The following is a 17,723-nucleotide window of genomic DNA, read 5'->3' as shown; positions in this document are numbered from 1 at the left end:
GTAAGGACTGCAGCAATGTGGATCTTCGAACATCTACATTTATGGTAGGTACAAAACTGTACTTTTTGCTGAAGCCAGACATGGAATTTATTGAGTTTTGCACGTCAGTTATGAGTGTTTCTGGTGTTTTTGCATGATGGCTTAGAATGGAGCCATTATTGTTCTGTATTGCGTGCCTTCGTTGAAGGTTGGGTGTCGAGCTGGCACCTCGGCGTTTCATAAAAAATCTACTGCCAATCATTAGCGGACCGGAGTTCCGCTGTAGCGACCCCTTACTGGGACAAAGCCGAAAGACAAACAACAACATTATTTGTACTCACTTAGCATGTTTGTACATCTTGTTTGTGAAGAGAACTGAGCATTGAGGTGTTGTGGTGTTGGATTTGTTGCAGCAGGATTCTACACTGTGCCAAGTGACAGTTTGCTCTCTGTCTCTTATGTAGCTTTTGTGCAGCACACTGAGTTTAGTCTTGGATTGTGATTAACAACGTCAAACGCTTTAGAGAAGTGGATGACTTAATGGTTAAGGCTTTGCCTTCCATGCACAATGTACAAGGTTCGATCCTGCTCTGCAGACAGTGCCTATGTGGAGTTTGCATGTTCTTCCCATGTCTGTGTAGGTTCCTCCCATCTCCCAAAATATGCTACCTTAACATGCAGCCAAAATTGAATGTAGTCATGGGCAGCAGTACAAACTCTAGGTGGTGCCATTCTGGGAATTGTTGTATAAACCACCTACTTTAGGTGTCAGTGCATCAGCTGTGATGTGCAGTATTGTCTAGATAGGAGAACATGGATCACAGACTATGCACGTCAGGGATAGCCACTCGATGGCTTAGAAATTAGTTTTAAGTGATTTGGTCATGTTGACTAATTTCATCAGAAATGGGCATAGTATTTGCTGAAGCTAAGGGGGTTGAGGACTTGGCCTACTATAACCTACACCAGGGACCCATGCTAATGGTGAGGAGGGGTCTGTGTACCTCTTATGGCCAGTATGTGCCTGCCAAAAAGCCCAGCATCCCTGGATCAGTGAGATACCATCTAGCTGGTGTCCATTTTCCCATCTTGGGTTACCCAAGATAGTTCTGAGCAAAAACTGGACATAAAACCAATCAATCTGCCAACCACGAACTAAGGACTGCTACACTTAGTATAGGTTCATTAATAGGATGCAGTTCGGAAGTGGATGACAATGATAAGGAAGAAGCTGGACATCCTGTGTATCCAGGAAACAAGATGGAAGGGCAGTACAACAAAGCCACTTGGCTTAGGATCCAGAGTATACAACTCAAGGGGAGGACAGACTAGAAATGGTATGGGATTTGCGGTGAGGGAGAGACTTTTGATGACAGTGAGAGATGTCATCAAAATTAATGATAGACTTATGGTAGTCAGACTTCAGTGTGACTATAGGGTAGTGTACATAATCTCAGCCTATGCCCTACAGCAGAGTTGTGATAAAGAGAAATAGTTCATTTAGGCAGCAGTTTCAGGACCTAATAGATAAAGCAGGATGACACAAGTTGATGTTGATAATGGGGACCTGAATGCTCACATTGGAACAAACAGATCTGTATGGCAAATGGCTAAATGGTTGCCAATACATGATTCAGCAAGAGAGACAGTCGCAGAAGCACAAGTGGGCAACATGTAACTCAGGCAGACTTTCTCTTAATAAGCAAGTGGCATTGGGGTGGAATCAGCTATTGCCAAACCATCCACAGCAAAACATTTGGTTTACAGTATAAACCGCTGGTTGCCACAATCAGATGCAAGCAATGGTCAGGGAAGGCTTTAAGCTCAACAGAGACTAGACTGAAGACCTAGAAGTTGATTAGAGTGAAAGCACACGAGCCCAAGGAAATACTTGGGGCAGTAAGTTCTGAGGAAGAAGAGGAAATAGATGAAGTGAAAGAGCATTTTTGAGCATTGTCTCAAAACAGCATGTGTGAAAACTGTAGAACAGATATATGACCGAGTCAGGTATGGAAATATGGTGCATGAAGAAAGTTGGTGGTGGAATGCAGAAGTCCAGAAAGTTATCAAAAGTTAGCAAAAGAAAGAAGGAGTGCAGGATAAAATGTGAAATAGAAGAGGCAGACTAGGCTAATAAGGAATAGGGATTGGGTAATAAAGAAGATAGTCATCAGGCACCCTTCATAAGGTATGCCAGCATCTACCTAGTCACCAGTTCAGAGAGCATCAAGGCAGACGGAAAGAGTACTTCCAGCAGTGTTTTAATGAAGAAAATCCCACAGGAAGCTGTACTGCCCCAGACACAGCCTACAGTGAAAGAGGAAGAAGAGCCCACCCTAGAAAAATAAGAACAGTGCTAAAGAAAATGAAGTTGGGGAAAACATCAGGCTGAGATGAGGCCACGACAGATATGATCAAGATGTTGGATGAGTTAGAGGAGAAGTGGCTTCTCAGGTGGACAAAGCAGTATGGAAAGAAAGACGTATCCCAAGTGAATGGAGAATAAGCATTCTGGTGTCAGTGCACAAGAATAAAATGGACATTCACAACTGTGTGTAGTATAGAGATATCAAACTGCTGTCACACTGCATGAACATGCTGGAGTGGTGATTGATAAATATGAGGAGCAGTAGAAAGTAAGATTTGAGATGAGTGGTTCAGATTCAGATCAGAATGCAGCACAGCCAACCCAATGTTTGCAGTGCAAGAGAAGAAGAAAAGGGCCCAGCTGGGCATGCCTAGATTTGGCGAAAGCATATGACAAGGTAACAATAAAGCTAATTTGGGAAGGCCTGCTATGGTCCAAATTCCAGGAAACATTAGTAGAATCAGTGTTTATGTACATGGACTCAATGATACAAGTATGAAAAGTGTTCAGACTCACGGAGAGATTCCCAGTGAGAGTGCATCAGGATAGTGGGTGTGCATCAGGATTCAGCTTTGAGCCCACTGCCGTTTATACTGGTAATGAACTACATTAACAAATAGGTTTGAGAAGACAGATCAACAAAGCTGCTTTATGCAGGCATTGTGACATTACAAGCAGACTCTGAACACAAACTTCAGCAAATGATAGTGGAATAGAAGGCAAAACTGAAGGCTGAGTACAGACAAGACAGTTATCACAGCAGGAAATAGGGGAAATCAGAAGAGACTGAAAATTGAGATAGAAGGGAAAATAGTGTAACAGGTTAAGAGCTTCAAGTATCTGGGATGGATGGTCAATGAGAAGGAAAGCCATAATGAGGAGGTCAAACCTAGAATCAGTAGGTTTGTAGACAATTGGTACAGAGTGTCAGGGATACTGTGTGACACACAGAAGAATGCCAAAGAGCCTGAAAAATAAGTAGTACAAAACAGTAGTGCAACCATTACAACTGTATGGTGCAGAAATGTGGTCAGTGAAGGCACAGCAGTTCAGGAAGCTGGGGGTGGGGTGGGAGATGAAGCTCCTGAGTTGGGTTGTAGAGGGCACACTGTGAGACATAAAAAGAAATGAGGACATCAGAGCAGAAGCCAATGTAGCTGCAATTGTAGATACGGTCAAAGAGAAGAGAATACTGTGGTTTAGGCACATGCCCTGAAAAACAAAAGATGATTTCATGAGGAAAGTTTGGGAGAGACAGGAAGAAGGCAAGAGGGAGTGAAAAATCTAGCAAAGAGATGGATGGATTGCGTGAAAGAAGATCTATGACAGGCATGACTATCGAAGAAGGCAGGATAGTGGCATTGAATTGAGAGAAAGAGTGACAGTTCACATGACACTGCAACCCCATGTAGAAAATGGAAAAAAGGGGCTGATGATGATAATAAAAGGCTTTAGAGAAATCTAAAAATAAAGCTGCTGTACTCTGGTCATTGCAAAACTGTTTACTAAAAATTGTCAGAGTGATTGACATATTTTTCCATTTTATTGTAACACCGTGGCAGGTTGCAGAACGCACAGTATGTACCTGTGGGTTCAGGAGCCAATAAATCACTGAAATGTTTACCAAAACTGTTAAAGCATGAATACCTCCTGTACAGAGAAATGCACAAGCATTTCATCATGAAATTCTGGCAGGTTACAGAAGGTACAGTATGTACACAAAGATCCAAGAATAAATGAATAACCAAAACTTTTATTAAAAACTGTCAGTGTGGTCAATATATTGCTTCTTGTATGAAAATAGGCAGGGGCATTTATTTGTGGCAATCTGGCATAATTGGTTTCTGTTAGTGGTAAATGTATGACTTCACCTCAGGTTGAAGAATATAGTACATGTCCAGAATATATGTGAAGTGCATTTGCAGCATGTATATGTATATCTGTCACTAGAAAGATGTGATCACCAAAATTCCCTGTTGTGACCATGGAGATATGACCAGTCCCACTAATGTATTGTCCTACATTTAAGCTGTTAAGGATGAGAGTGTCTATCCTTGGGGGTAGTGGCTAAAATAGGGCCAGCATATTGCTGCAGCCTCTTGGAGGAGGGGTAGTAATACTTGTGGATTAGTTCCTGGATTGTGCATTCATCTCACTAAGCTATAAATGCAACAGCCTTTCTGAATGAAGAGATGTAGTGGTGCCCGTGGTGACATGGGGTCTCATATTCCCCACTCAAAGAATGGGGGGGATTGGCTTGGAAAGAAAGTGGAACAAATATCACTCTATTTCCTGGGATGCTGGTGAGGGCACCATCAGCCCCTATGGTTGACTGGGAGATGGCCCCTTTAGAACTTGATGTTCAGTAAGCGTAAGGGCATGCATTTCCAAAAAAAATAGTTCAAAAGGATAAATATGCAATGTGTAAAATATAATTTCCCAAAAGGTTTAGTAAGAATTGCCAAAGGATGATTGAGGCATGGCTTGTTATACATGGACAATAAATGCAGGTAAGGTTTTATAGGCATTTCACAGTGACATTCTGCTGGTTGGCATGTGATTGGGTCAAGATGCCGAATACAGTTCATGTCCACAATATATGTATACTGTTTTTGCATTACATGTGCAGTAAAAAATTGTGTAATATATCTCTCAAAACGTTTTCTGTCACTGAAGTTACCCTACTTACTCCAATATCTCCAGTATAGACACCTTTGTAGTGCAGTACATTACATGAAACACAGTTGTCGTACTTAGAAGTACAAACCAATTGCATTATATAGCCATGCATCATGATATTATTTCCTGACAAATTTTGAAAAATTTTCAGAAGTATAGCCACAAAAAAGTTTTACAAGGCCATTAGCTTGATGAGTGTTATCTCTTGATTCAAAACATACAGTGGATATAAAAAGTTTACACACCACTGTTAAAATGCCAGGTTGTTATGATATAAAAAAATGAGACCACAATAAATCATTTCAAAAATGTTCCCACCTTTAATGTGACCTATAACCTGTACAATTCAATTGAAAAACAAACAAATCTGTTAGGGGAAAAATATAAAAAATAAAAACCGTACCATAAGTTGGTTGCATGAGTGTGCACACCCTTAAACTAATACTTTTATATCACAAAAACCTGGCCTTTTAACAGGAGAGTGTAAACTTTTTATATCCGCTGTATACACGTCAAGCAGTCTGAGTGATAAACAGTAAACACCAGGAACGTATATTTTTATGTGTAGTTATTACATCAAAAGCACACATAATACTTGGGTCTCAAAAAATTATATTTTCTGTCAAATTGTATAGCAAAAAAAGTTTTTAAGTGCAAAATGACATTCTCACATTAAAGGTGTTGTCTCCTAGCCCCAAGTGCTGTTAGTTCATGTAGTGTGTGATTCACGACTAATACCTAGATATCTTGTTCTGAACACTTTATAATAAAATCTGAAACACTACAGAGTTTCCGGAATTTGTTGGGAGGGACAAATTAAAGCCAGACTGGCTATTAGAAATTGAGAAACTGCAACTTTCACAGAGCATTCAGTTTGAAAGTAATGGGTAGCTAATATTTTCTACCTGCAACTACATTTGTATTAGGTTCTTTGGAATTATTTTGTAATTTAAAAAAAAAAAGTTCTCAGTGTTGTGTATAGTGTGGTACCTGTAGTGGTTTAACTGAATGTAAAATTTTAGCTTTTGGCAACACAGGCACTGAAGGTGCTAGGTGGGGGGGACAGTGGAAGTCCGCAGTCACACCAGCAGTCCTATTTGCTCCATTGATAGCACATGCTGGAATGCAGGTATATCACCTGCAACAAGCAGCCTTAGCATTAAGATAATCTTCAGACAGTCCTGCTCCCTAATACAGGGGTTGTATGTTGGTGTAATGGTTAATGTGTTCACCTGACAAACACAACATAAAAGGTTTAATTCTCACCTTTGGAGAAGAAATTGGATAGGCTTAAAATAGCCCGCAAAGGCAGCTAGGCTAGTACTTAAGTATGAACCTATGAACACTTGCCCTTCAACTCAGTAGGGGAACAAATGTCCTAATCAGGTACACTGGTCAGTAAATGAATGGGCCATAATGGAAGATAAGTGTTCTGATGAAAACTGGATTTTCAGACAAAAATAAAATCATTTAACATATAGAGTTACTTAGGTAGCTAATATTTTCTACCTGCAACTACATTTATATTAGGTTCTTTGGAATTATTTTGTAATTTAAAAAAAAAGTTATCAGTGTTATGTATAGTGTGGTACCTGTAGTGGTTTAACTGAATGTAAAATTTTAGCTTTTGGCAACACAGGCACTGAAGGTGCTAGGTGTGTGTGTGTGTGTGTGTGTGTGTGTGTGTGGGGGGGGGGGGGCAGTGGAAGTCCGCAGTCACACCAGCAGTCCTATTTGCTCCATTGATAGCACATGCTGGAATGCAGGTATATCACCTGCAACAAGCAGCCTTAGCATTAGGATAATCTTCAGACAGTCCTGCTCCCTAATCCAGGGGTTGTATGTTGGTGTAATGGTTAATGTGTTCACCTGACAAACACAAGGTAAAAGGTTCACTTCTCACCTTTGGAGAAGAAATTGGATAGGCTTAAAATAGCCCGCAAGGGCAGCTAGGCTAGTACTTGAGTATGAAACTATGAACACTTGCCCTTCAACTCAGTAGGGGAACAAATGTCCTAATCAGGTACACTGGTCAGTAAATGAATGGGCCATAATGGAAGATAAGTGTTTTGATGAAGACTGGATTTTCAGACAAAAATCATTTAACATATAGAGTTACTTAGGTGCATTGTCTTTTAGATGAGGATATGGTGTCTCGTGAGTGTACCATGATTTTATGTTTTATTTTCGTATACACAGTCAGGAGTTTTTCATGTAGTTTGTGGTTATTGGTTTTAGTGTTGTATGAACCTTAAAATGACATTTTCTTGCTTTTGTGGTATGAAAGTAATTAACCACGGCAGTAATGTCATTTTTGTAATACATTTTAAAAAGTATATAAAGAGCAAAGGATAAATTATGGCAACCCATGATATGTGCATTTAACACAATTATATGTATACATGCATGCATAGATAGTCTAGCATTTATTTATCTACAGTGTAATAACTGCTTTGCTATGTTTATTACTTAAATTTGTAGACAAATTTAAAAATACATCCAAGACTAGAGAGTAACTGTATTAAATAAGCAATTTCCTCAAGGTGATTTCTTATTTCTTTAACTTAGCTTTTGCTGTGCATTATAATTCTTGCTTTGTTTTGTTAAAAAGTTGGAAAATATTCAGCACCTTCTTAGATCTGTTTTCTGCATATTTTTTTAGCTCAATATAATAAGGGGGGAGTTGGAAGATGCAGATCACATTCTTCATCAGGCCATTCGATTGGCACATCAGAGCAACAATACCCAGGCTATCATTTACACCTATGATATGGTAAGCAGTTATTTACATGAATCCTCTCATAATTGTGATTGCTCTACATTTCTGCACATATACAGATGTATTAGTCTTCTGAAAGTGTAAGTATGTCACTGACATGGAAGTGTGTATGTGTGTTTATGTGTGTATAACTATGTTTGCATTGCCTGCACTGCAGAAGTATACTAATCAATGAGCCACTCTACAAATATTCACTCTGTTCCATTTGTTTGCATGATGTTGTTTGTGCTTATTGGGCTTGCAAAAATTCATTATAGTACAGCTGTGTGTGCATATGAATCTAAATGCAGAAATCTTTCCTCAAGATGAGTTTTGAAATGGGTACAACAGTAAAATAGTCATGTTGTGCACCTGTTGCAAAATGTTTCAGCACCTGCATCCAGAGGAGCCATTTGCCCTTTTGCCACACTGATGTCCTGTATGTCTGGGTCATGCTCACCCTCAGAGGTCAAAACTCCCTCACACTGCTTGCAGTGTCCAGTTCTCCTAGAAACAATTACAGGGAAAGTGCTCCCAATGAGTGCTACGTGTGGGCCTGTAACACTCATACCATCTAAGTGCCCATGTGTATTCCAGGTACTTAAGCAGGACCATCAGTAGTTTTACTTCTTCTGCCTTGGTCCCTCACATGATATTATCGGCTGCAATACTTATTAGTAATTTAATGGCAATACCAAGAAAACATGGTGTGCATGCTGAAAAAACAGAAACCAACAGAGCACAGCACACAATGACTTCTGATCCATTGTAGTGCAAAGGAACAGCTCAAATTGTATCAGCCAATGAAATGTATTGAAGTGGTAACAGTTTAAAGATTGCGTGGTTGTGTGCTGTGTTCTGTTAATTTTACAACAATACTTATTTCATTGGTGCCTGAGACCTTCCTTACTGCTTACAACCTTCCGGAGGTAAAAATGGGGAATTAACAGAGGGAAGAGCATCACAAAAGAGGATTCTTGTAGGGCTCCAGTGTAAAGACATCACTGTAAGGCAGAAAGGGATAAGATGAAAGATCAGTAGTCCAGGTCTAATGTCACAAGATTTGACTTCTGTGAAAGACTTATTTTGGCAGGGACCCTTGATCTATAATCATTCAGGTCATTGTCTTGTGAAAATATGTGCCTGGGTTTATTTTCCCAGTTTGTCTGATCCATAGGAGATGCAGCAAGAAAATGTCTTCAGAGCTCCCATTCTTGGGAATGAATTCTTGTTTACAGATAAAGATGGTACTACCTATTATCCTTTGTCCAAGAGGATGTTGCCAGTGCAAGTCAATGATTTGGGACATGGCTGTCCAATATCAGACACTAGGTTGATTCCATCCCCAGGGATTTACATCTTGGATGTGTCTACCCTGGTGACTTCCTTATACTTGCCAGACAGTGGAAGAGTTATCTTCCCTTTGTCCCTATCAAGGACTCCTGCAGCATGGATTTCCAGTATGATGGTACACCAAGTTGATTAGAGCTCTCCTTTTTTGAAAATTGTGAAGTTGTTAAAAAGCCAGTAAAAGTTATTCATATAGGTAAAATTCTGTTACAGGCTAGTAGATACACTGCCTGGCTGCTAGCAAAGAAGAAATCTGGAGAAAGTAAGAGAAAACCAGAAAGGAAAGGAAACTCTGGGTGGGAAGAGCTTTACATCAGTTCAGGTTTCAGTTTAGTACAGTAGATGACTTCTAATAATTCAGAGGAAATAGAAATGAAATTCACTCAAAGTTTTTTTAAAATAAGTGAGACAGTAGGGTAATATATAAAAGCATATGACAAAAGGCTGGAAATAGAATAAGCTTTAAGTAGCTCTTTATGTGAGCTTATAAAAATGCAGAAATCGGAGGATGAAATGAAGGATAGATTGGCTGAATGTAAGGCTTCTCAAGAAGAACTGTTTCAAAGAATGTTAGTGCTTGAAGACAGAACACATAGAGGAAAACCTGAGATTTTCTGCTATACCAGTGAAAGTAGAAGGACTTGATTGCATTAATTTTATTAAACTATAGATAAGCATCTAGAATTGGGATCCACAGCAGGACTTGTTAAATAAGAGGACACACTGTGTGCATGATCCAAACCTTGTCATGAGAATGCAGCCAAGACCTGTTGGTTCATAGGTGTGTACTAGGCTAATGGCCCTGGAGCTTTTACAAGCTTAGCCCACAGAGGTGCCCTAGCATTGTGCTGCCCGACGTTAGTTCCCAGTGTCTCTATCAGTTAGAGCAACTGGAGTGATCCCCCATGGTGAACTTTCTATTTCCCATCCACTCATCAAGATTTCTCTTGAAGAGGGCCAGTGAGGTGCTCTGCATGACATGTATGGGAAGTCTATTCCAGAGCATGGGCAGTCGCTGGGTTATGAACATGACCCTCCAGCATGTTCTTTTGATTGTAATAATGAGGTTGAGGTCTCTGGAGCATGTGGTGTGAAGGGATTGGGATTTCTTCAGATGTAGTATTTCTAACAGAGCTGGGTCAGACATGGCTTTGTAAGTCAAGCAGAGATCTCCTCTTAGTAGACGATATGAGGCAGAGAATAGCTGGGGTTTTTGAGTCTGTCCGTGTAGGACATGTGTTTAAGGCCTAGGATCTTCTTCATAAGATACTTTTGTGGCCTCTCCACCTGTTGCAGGTGTCTAGTGAGGTACATGCCAAATGGGGCATTATACTCTATGATTGGTCTAATGAGGGAAGAGTAGATAGAAATGATGACCTCTTTCTTCCTGGATGCAAAACCCTTGGTAATATGATGTGCCACATAGAAGGACTTTTTGACCACAGTGGCAGTGTGGTGGTTGAAGGAGAAGTTGCTGTCAACTTGTGTCCCCAGATCTCTTATAACGCCTTCAGTGTTCAGTGGGCTCCCATCAATGTGGTAATTAGTGGGAACTGAGTTTTTCCCAAAGGGGATGACGATGCATTTTTTGGCATTAAGCTTAAGGCCATGGTTTCGACACCAGTCATTGGTCTCAGTGAGGCCTTTCTGTAGGATGTCTGCAACACTTGGGGAGTTAATAATGGCTCCCAGCTTGCAGTCATCTGCAAACTTAGTCAGCCAGAGTCCCTCCATGTTGTCTTGGACTTCTGAGAAGTAGATACCAAACAGGAGAGGACCCAGGACCAATCCCTGTGGGATTCCACTTGTGACTGGTTGGCAGGCTGACTATATTAGTAAAACTAGAATCATTCGAGCAGAAAGAACTGTTCCTGACAGAATTGTGGTGAAAGAGAAGTGCATTAAAGTTAGGGACATCAGAGTGCTTGTGGGAAATGATTATTCACTGTACACCAGGCACATAAGAAACAAGATTATGCTGGCAATTCTACTTGCTGTATCCAGCTGTCTTCAGAGTATATTTTCCTTGAGGATCAAATACATTTTTTTTAAAAAACACCTTTATTAAATTATCAGTTAAGATGTAGGCACCCATACATTAATACAGAAGAAAACAAACTATATTAACATTTTTTTTCATTTACATGCATTATATATTTTCTTTATAGTAACTGTAATTCAGTTACAGCATTATAAAACTTGCTCAATTCCTGCCTTCCCTTAAACCTCACTTCTCTTCCTGAATATTATTCTGTACATATTGTTCTCACAAATTCCATTTATTTTTATGTAAATCGCTTTCTATTTCTAAACATCCGACTTCCAGTTCGTTGTTTTACAGTATTCAGTGCTTCAAGTACAATTGGGTTAGATTTTGAGTTCCATTTTCTAGTAATTGTTTTTTGTCAGCCAATATAATTCATCTTAATAAGGACTTACTGTGTCTAGGTAATTCAGATCATGTTTTCCAGGTTCAAAATAATTATTTCCTTGCCTACAGCTATTTGTTCCCCCAGTATTTTTGACATAGCACTTTGTTTGGAATTTTTAAAATGTACCAACTCATTACACTTCCAGAAAACATGCTACCAGTTAGCTCTTTCTTTCCCATCACATCTCTAACATTTACTATTTACCTGAGGAAAAATTCTTTGAAGTATTCTTGTGGTGTAAAAATAGCTGTGCATATACTTCCAAAGTGTTTCTGTACTTTGTTGCACACTTGAAAGGCATGTATATGTCTTTCCATGTTTCCCTTGTAAGCTGCTTTTCCAGACTCTCTTCCAAATCTTTTCTAATCCCCTCTGAGTGATTCTTACAGTTGTCATGCAATATTTTGTGTGCCCTAGAAATTATCCCTTTATAAACAGCAGCCTCAATTCTAGTTTCAACTAAACCAGCACTACCAGAGCATGTGTTTCACTTAGGACTCTTGTATCCCTTTCTCTTTGTCCATATTCGGATATCAATCCCTGGTAGGGAAGGCGATCTCTAACCAGCAGTCGAAATATCGGCTTGGCCTCATCCCAGTCTATTACCTTCCCCCTCTAGTTATTTGATTCCAGTACAGTGGTTCCTCTGCAAGTTTTCTCCAGTAAATTCCATCCCTTCTTGCCTATTTTCTGTATTCATACTTGCTGCCAACCCTATTAGCTAAATATTTTCCCAGTCCTGTTTTGGTTTAGTTCTTAGAGTACTATCTGCAACTTTATGAATATAATATTATGTATGGCTGTTATTATTTTCCTTAAGGATTTGCATCTAAAGTCCTACTCTAGCCTTATTTTTTGAGATCCCCTGTCTCCTGTCACTTCATCATCATCCCTTTAAACTTTGGTTTATAGCCTTCTGCTTGTGTTATAAATATGACCCTTAACTGCATAGCTCTAAAATATTCTTTCAAATCAGGTAATCCTAAACCACCTTCTTTTGTTGGGAGGATCAACTTATCCTACATAACTCTTGCCTTCTTCCCCTGCCAGATAAATTATTTCTTTTTATTAATTCAACTAATCTGTGTAAACTGTTAGAAAAATGTGTCCATAAACAATTTCATAATTTTCTCCTTCACAATCCACTACTAACCTCTGCTCAACACGGCTTTAAGCCATCTCACAGTACAACAACTGATTTACTATCTTTTATTTACCATCAGTAATGCTAGAGACTCTGGAAAGCATGTTGTTACTATTTCTTGCTCTGCCCAGGGCATTTAATACTGTTTCCCACTCAAAACTCCTACAGCAACTTTATGTCCTTGGACTTCCACCCTTCTCTGTTCTGTTTTACTAGTTGCCTATACAATAGTTAACTATCTGTAAAATGGCAAAGGTTCCCCTCACTATACCTACCTAATATCACTGGTATTCCCCACTGTTTTTTTCCTAATCCCAATTTTTTAACCTTTTTATCAATCTTCTTCATACTTCCTGTCAAGGCTCCCTAATTCAGTATGCCGACAATTCAGCTATTATCCGCTCATCAAACAGTCTGTCACACCTTTAACAAATAACTGAAGAAACTTTAACTTCTATCAAATCCAGGCTTAGCAATATCCAGCTGTTACATTACCCCAAGAAAACCAAAATCCTCCCATTTACTCTCAAAACACTTTCTTTAGATAAAATTGAGTTCAAGATCATTTCCCAAGATAACACAGAAATTGAAGTAGTTCTTCATACCAAGCTTTTAGGTGTGACAATAGATGAAAATCTTAAATTTGATCTTCGTATCTAGAACAGTGTTAAAAAAATCATCTGAAAGTAGGGATGCTGTACAGGCATGCACATTTTTAAACACCATCTACCAAAAACACCCTGCTGCCACCTACCTATTACTTTCAATCCTACGTGGAGCTCCTATTCTTGCCATCATACATTATGTCAATAAAATCAAAACATGAAGCATACTTACAAAAAAATTGCTAAATATGCAACTAGTGCAACATATTACATCTATCACTGCAATGCTCTGCAGTCTTTTAAGTGGTTTGAACATCCACACTGCCTCTGCTACCTACAACTTATAGTTACCCGCAAAATCATACATAAACCTACTGCGTGACCTACCCTCAGTACTATACTCCACAGGTACCTATCTCAGAGACCCCTCAGATCAAAGGATAAACAATTCCTCTCTATCCATAAACCTAATAAAATTGCTGGATAAAGCTGTGGCTAAAGCCTGGAACACCCTAGGATCATAGGAGGTTACAAGGGCATTGGCCCTGAGGCCCTTATAAGCCTTTCCAAGAGTTTTGCCCATGTTTAGCCAGCACCCATTGCCCCTGTCTAGCAGGGACACAGGTGGAATCCCAGGTGTGCATTTTCTGTTTGCCATCCAGTTATCCAGGTTGCGCTTAAAAAGGGATAATGAGGTATTCTGCTTGACGTGGAGATGGAGTCTATTCCACAAATGGGGGAGTCTCTGAGATACAAATCTGTCCCACCAACAAGTCCTATTGATATCACAGACCAGGTTGAGGTTGCGCATATGGGTTGCTTGAGTGGAGCTTGACTTGCGGATATGCAGCAGTCTCATCAAGGGGGGGGGGTCTGAGATTGCTTTGTATGCCAGATAGAATTCACCTCTGAGGAGTCTGTATGAAACTGAGTCGAGGGATATAGCTTTTAGTGTATCTCTGTAGGGTAGGTGTTTGAGGCTTTGGATTAACTTGGTGAGGAGCCTCTGTGGTCTCTCCAGCTGCTGCATGTGCTTTGTGAGGTACATGCCGAAGGAGGCATTGTACTCAATAACTGGCCTTATAATGGAAGAATACAGGGATGTTATGACCTCTTTGTCCCTGGATGAGATACCCTTACTTATGAGGTGGGCCATGTAGAAAGCTTTCTGTACAACAGAAGCAATATGGTGGTCAAAAGTCAGGCTGCTATCCACGTGCCTATAGTCGTTAGAGCAAATTCTAATCTCCTGACTTTAAACATACATTAAAATAATTTTTATATACATTTTGAATCTGCTCTTGTTCTTACCCTGGCTGAAAGCAATAGCACTTCACCTTTTTCCCCAAGACATATTTTCTACCTCTTCTCTTTTATCTACTTACCCCCACCTTCCTTTACTTGTCCTTTGTCATTCTGTCAAAGGGCTTTCTTCTTCCTACTTTGCACCTCTTTCCCATTCTCTGTTCTTTACCTCCTCCTCTATCTTTACTACCATACTTTGCTCCTGTTCTCCCAAGATGACTTTTTTTTCCAGTTTTTCTCATCTCAGTATCGCCTTCAATATAACCTCCTTACTTAATACTATTAAATTGACTTCTCATTGGGCCATATTTCAAATGCCTGTTTTGCATTGTATTTTGTTCTATTTTGTCTTTATTTTTTAAAGTGTATGTATTTTTCCTTACCTATGTATAATGTAAACTTTTAATGTTATTGTATACTTTCTATATGTAATGTGATGCGCTCAAAGCTGTTCTCTACAGGCCTCCACTGAAAATGGGTACTCTTGACCCAGTAGGACTTTTCCAGTAAACATATATCATTCAATCAATCAATCAATAAATAAATAATTATCCACAGCTTCTCCTCTGGTTGATAAAAATGTGCCTAACCTGTATTTAAAAATATTTTGTTACTTGTATCTTGCTATCCATATCCTTAGCGAATCAAAACCAAGAAAATGTAAAGATGTTGCTGTTCAAAACCAGGAATCTAAACAAGAAACACCATTCCCTACAAGCTCTTCTCAGCCTAGAGAAGTCTGCACAGTCACTGAGACATCATTTAAAGCCATATAGAGCACCCCAGTTCAAGGCTATAAAGGTTTCCACACATTTAGCATGGTTGGTGTAGTGGTGAGCATAGCTGCCTTTCAAGCAGTTGACCCAGGATTGATTCCTGGCCAGTGCAAAAAGTCTATACACTTAGACACCTGTCTCAATGCTGTTGCAGAGAGGCAAAAATGTGATGTTTATTTTTAAGGGAGGTTGGGAATTGGTATAATGGTTAAGTTGTTTACCTCACAGACTCAAGGTACAGGGTATGATTCTCATTTTTGAAAGGGAAGTGGGCTAGGGTTAAAGTGGTCCACAAAGGCAGGTATCCTAGTACTTGCCTATAAACCTATGAGCTATTACACAGGCAGGGACTAAAGGCAAAGGTGTCTTGATTTACATCAAAAATAAATAGACCTCAAGGCTGGTCAAATAGGACAATGCACTTGAACTTCTCTGTGTTCAAATCATTATTGGCAAAATACCATACCACCTCCTTGCAAGCTATAGGTCCCCCTCTATGAACAAGGAAACCCAAAACAAGTATTTATGCTTACTAGAGACACTCACCAAGCACCCCAATGCTATATTTTTGAGTGACTTTAATTACCCCACTCTTAACTGGGAATTGTATATGGCGCCAGACGTGTAGGCACAGTGGATCTTGGACGCTGTAAACACAAACACCCTGGACCAGGTTGTCAGTATACTGAATAGGGGTACAGACGTATTGGATCTGGTCCTCACTAATATGAAAGAGCGCTCCACACTGCCTAGTGTAATGTCCTCCCTGGTATGGTCAGGCCACAAAATGGTCTAATTTGAAGTTAAAATAACACCCATAACCCTAGCTAACACTGGAATGCTTTGGAACTACTCTAAGGCTAACTTCCTACTATTAAGTGATAACATGGTAAAATTTCAAACTCCTAAACCTTGAGAACATCGGTGCCTATGTGGAACTGGTCAGAGAAATCCTGTACAAGCATGTTAATGACTGCATAGCAGCAGGTGTATCCACTGGGAATAAGTACAGAACTAATTAAAAAAAAACAAGCCACCCTGGCAGAATCACATCAGTAGGCTGTAAAACAGAATGAAGAAAATAGTGACACAAATTAGGTGGTGTGTGGTACCCTGCAGGATAGTCACTCTCATCAAAGTAAACAACTCCAAGGATGAATAAAGTTTATCAAAGTCAAATTTGAGTTAATTCTGCTTTCCTAGGCCAAGGAGAGCCACAAGGCATTCTTTAGCTATGTTCACAACCTCAAAGGCAGTATACAATTGTCTGCAGAGCACATTGTTAATGGAGCAACTTCACAATGAGCCAGAAGATATAGAAAATGTACTGGGAGACAAATTCAGCTCCAGATATACCCCTCACCCCCTGCCTCCTTTCAGGAAATATCATCAAATATAACTCCCCCAACTATCACTAGGGAATAGGTGCTTAATGCTCTAAGGCCAAGAACACTGCATTGATGGGCAATATTCTAAATAGAATGAAACATGACCCGTCAGGCATCTGGCATCACTATTTAGCCATGGCCTCCAAACAGGCTTCATGCTTCATGAATGGAGAATGATAACACTCATCCCTCTTCACAAAGGCTAGATATCTACAGACCGTGGAAACTACAAACTCATAAGTCTCACTAGTCTCATGTACAAAGCCATGGAAAGAATTGTCTTGGAAATAATCAGCGATGACATAGGAAACCTCCAGGCACTGGATCCAACCCACCTTGGTTTTGTCAAGGGCAGGTCAAGGGTACTCAACTTGATGGAGTTCTTTGAGATGGTCGCCAAAGCAATTATGTGGACCTAGTCAAGGCATTTGACACAATATCCTATTCAGGAATTGCTGACAAACTTGGGAGGTTAGGTATAAACCCATATGTCTCCCAGTGGCTAGCTAGCTGTCTCACAAGCAGGATCCAGAAGTTAGAATTGGGGAATTGATCTCTACAAAGAGGCCAGTAACCAGTGGAGTCCCTCAGGAGTGGTCCTGGGACCACTCCTTTTTGGCATCTACTTCTCTGAAGTCAAGGCCATTGTCAAGGGCCTCTGCCTGACCAAATTTGCAAATAATTGCAAATTAGGAGCAGCCATAGAATCCCCCACTGACGCTAATGTTCTCCCAGAAAGGCTGACACAGACAAATAACTGCTGTCAGAGCCATAAACTGAAACTAAATGCCAAGAAATGCATAATAGTATCCTTTGGGAAGTTGGTCATCCCTGGCAGCCACCATATTGACAATGCATGCCTATGAGTTGACCCAGTACTCAGGAACTTGGAGATGCACTCAGACAGTAATCTAGACTTTGACCATTACATTTCTGTTG

At 39.9% G+C, this 17,723-nt stretch overlaps 1 protein-coding gene across 2 annotated transcripts in view; it reads left to right on the top strand.

The window, feature by feature from the left end:
- TTC19 (tetratricopeptide repeat domain 19) overlaps nucleotides 1–17,723 on the top strand; it is a 700,715-nt gene that overhangs the window by 238,875 nt on the left and 444,117 nt on the right. The window contains exon 3 of one of the 2 annotated variants that reach the window (XM_044067577.1): nucleotides 7,689–7,799. The exons of the other annotated variant lie outside the window; for it this stretch is intronic. Within the exon in view, the coding sequence (XP_043923512.1) occupies nucleotides 7,689–7,799 (111 nt within the window). The remainder of the gene's footprint in view (nucleotides 1–7,688; nucleotides 7,800–17,723) is intronic. 2 annotated transcript variants of the gene reach the window in all.

This window comes from Protopterus annectens, chromosome 3.part1 (genome assembly GCF_019279795.1).
Source record: "Protopterus annectens isolate FY-2018-M chromosome 3.part1, PAN1.0, whole genome shotgun sequence".
Lineage (NCBI taxonomy): Eukaryota > Metazoa > Chordata > Ceratodontiformes > Protopteridae > Protopterus > Protopterus annectens.
Note: the sequence above shows the minus strand (reverse complement) of the source record. Positions and strands in the feature narration are given on the sequence as shown.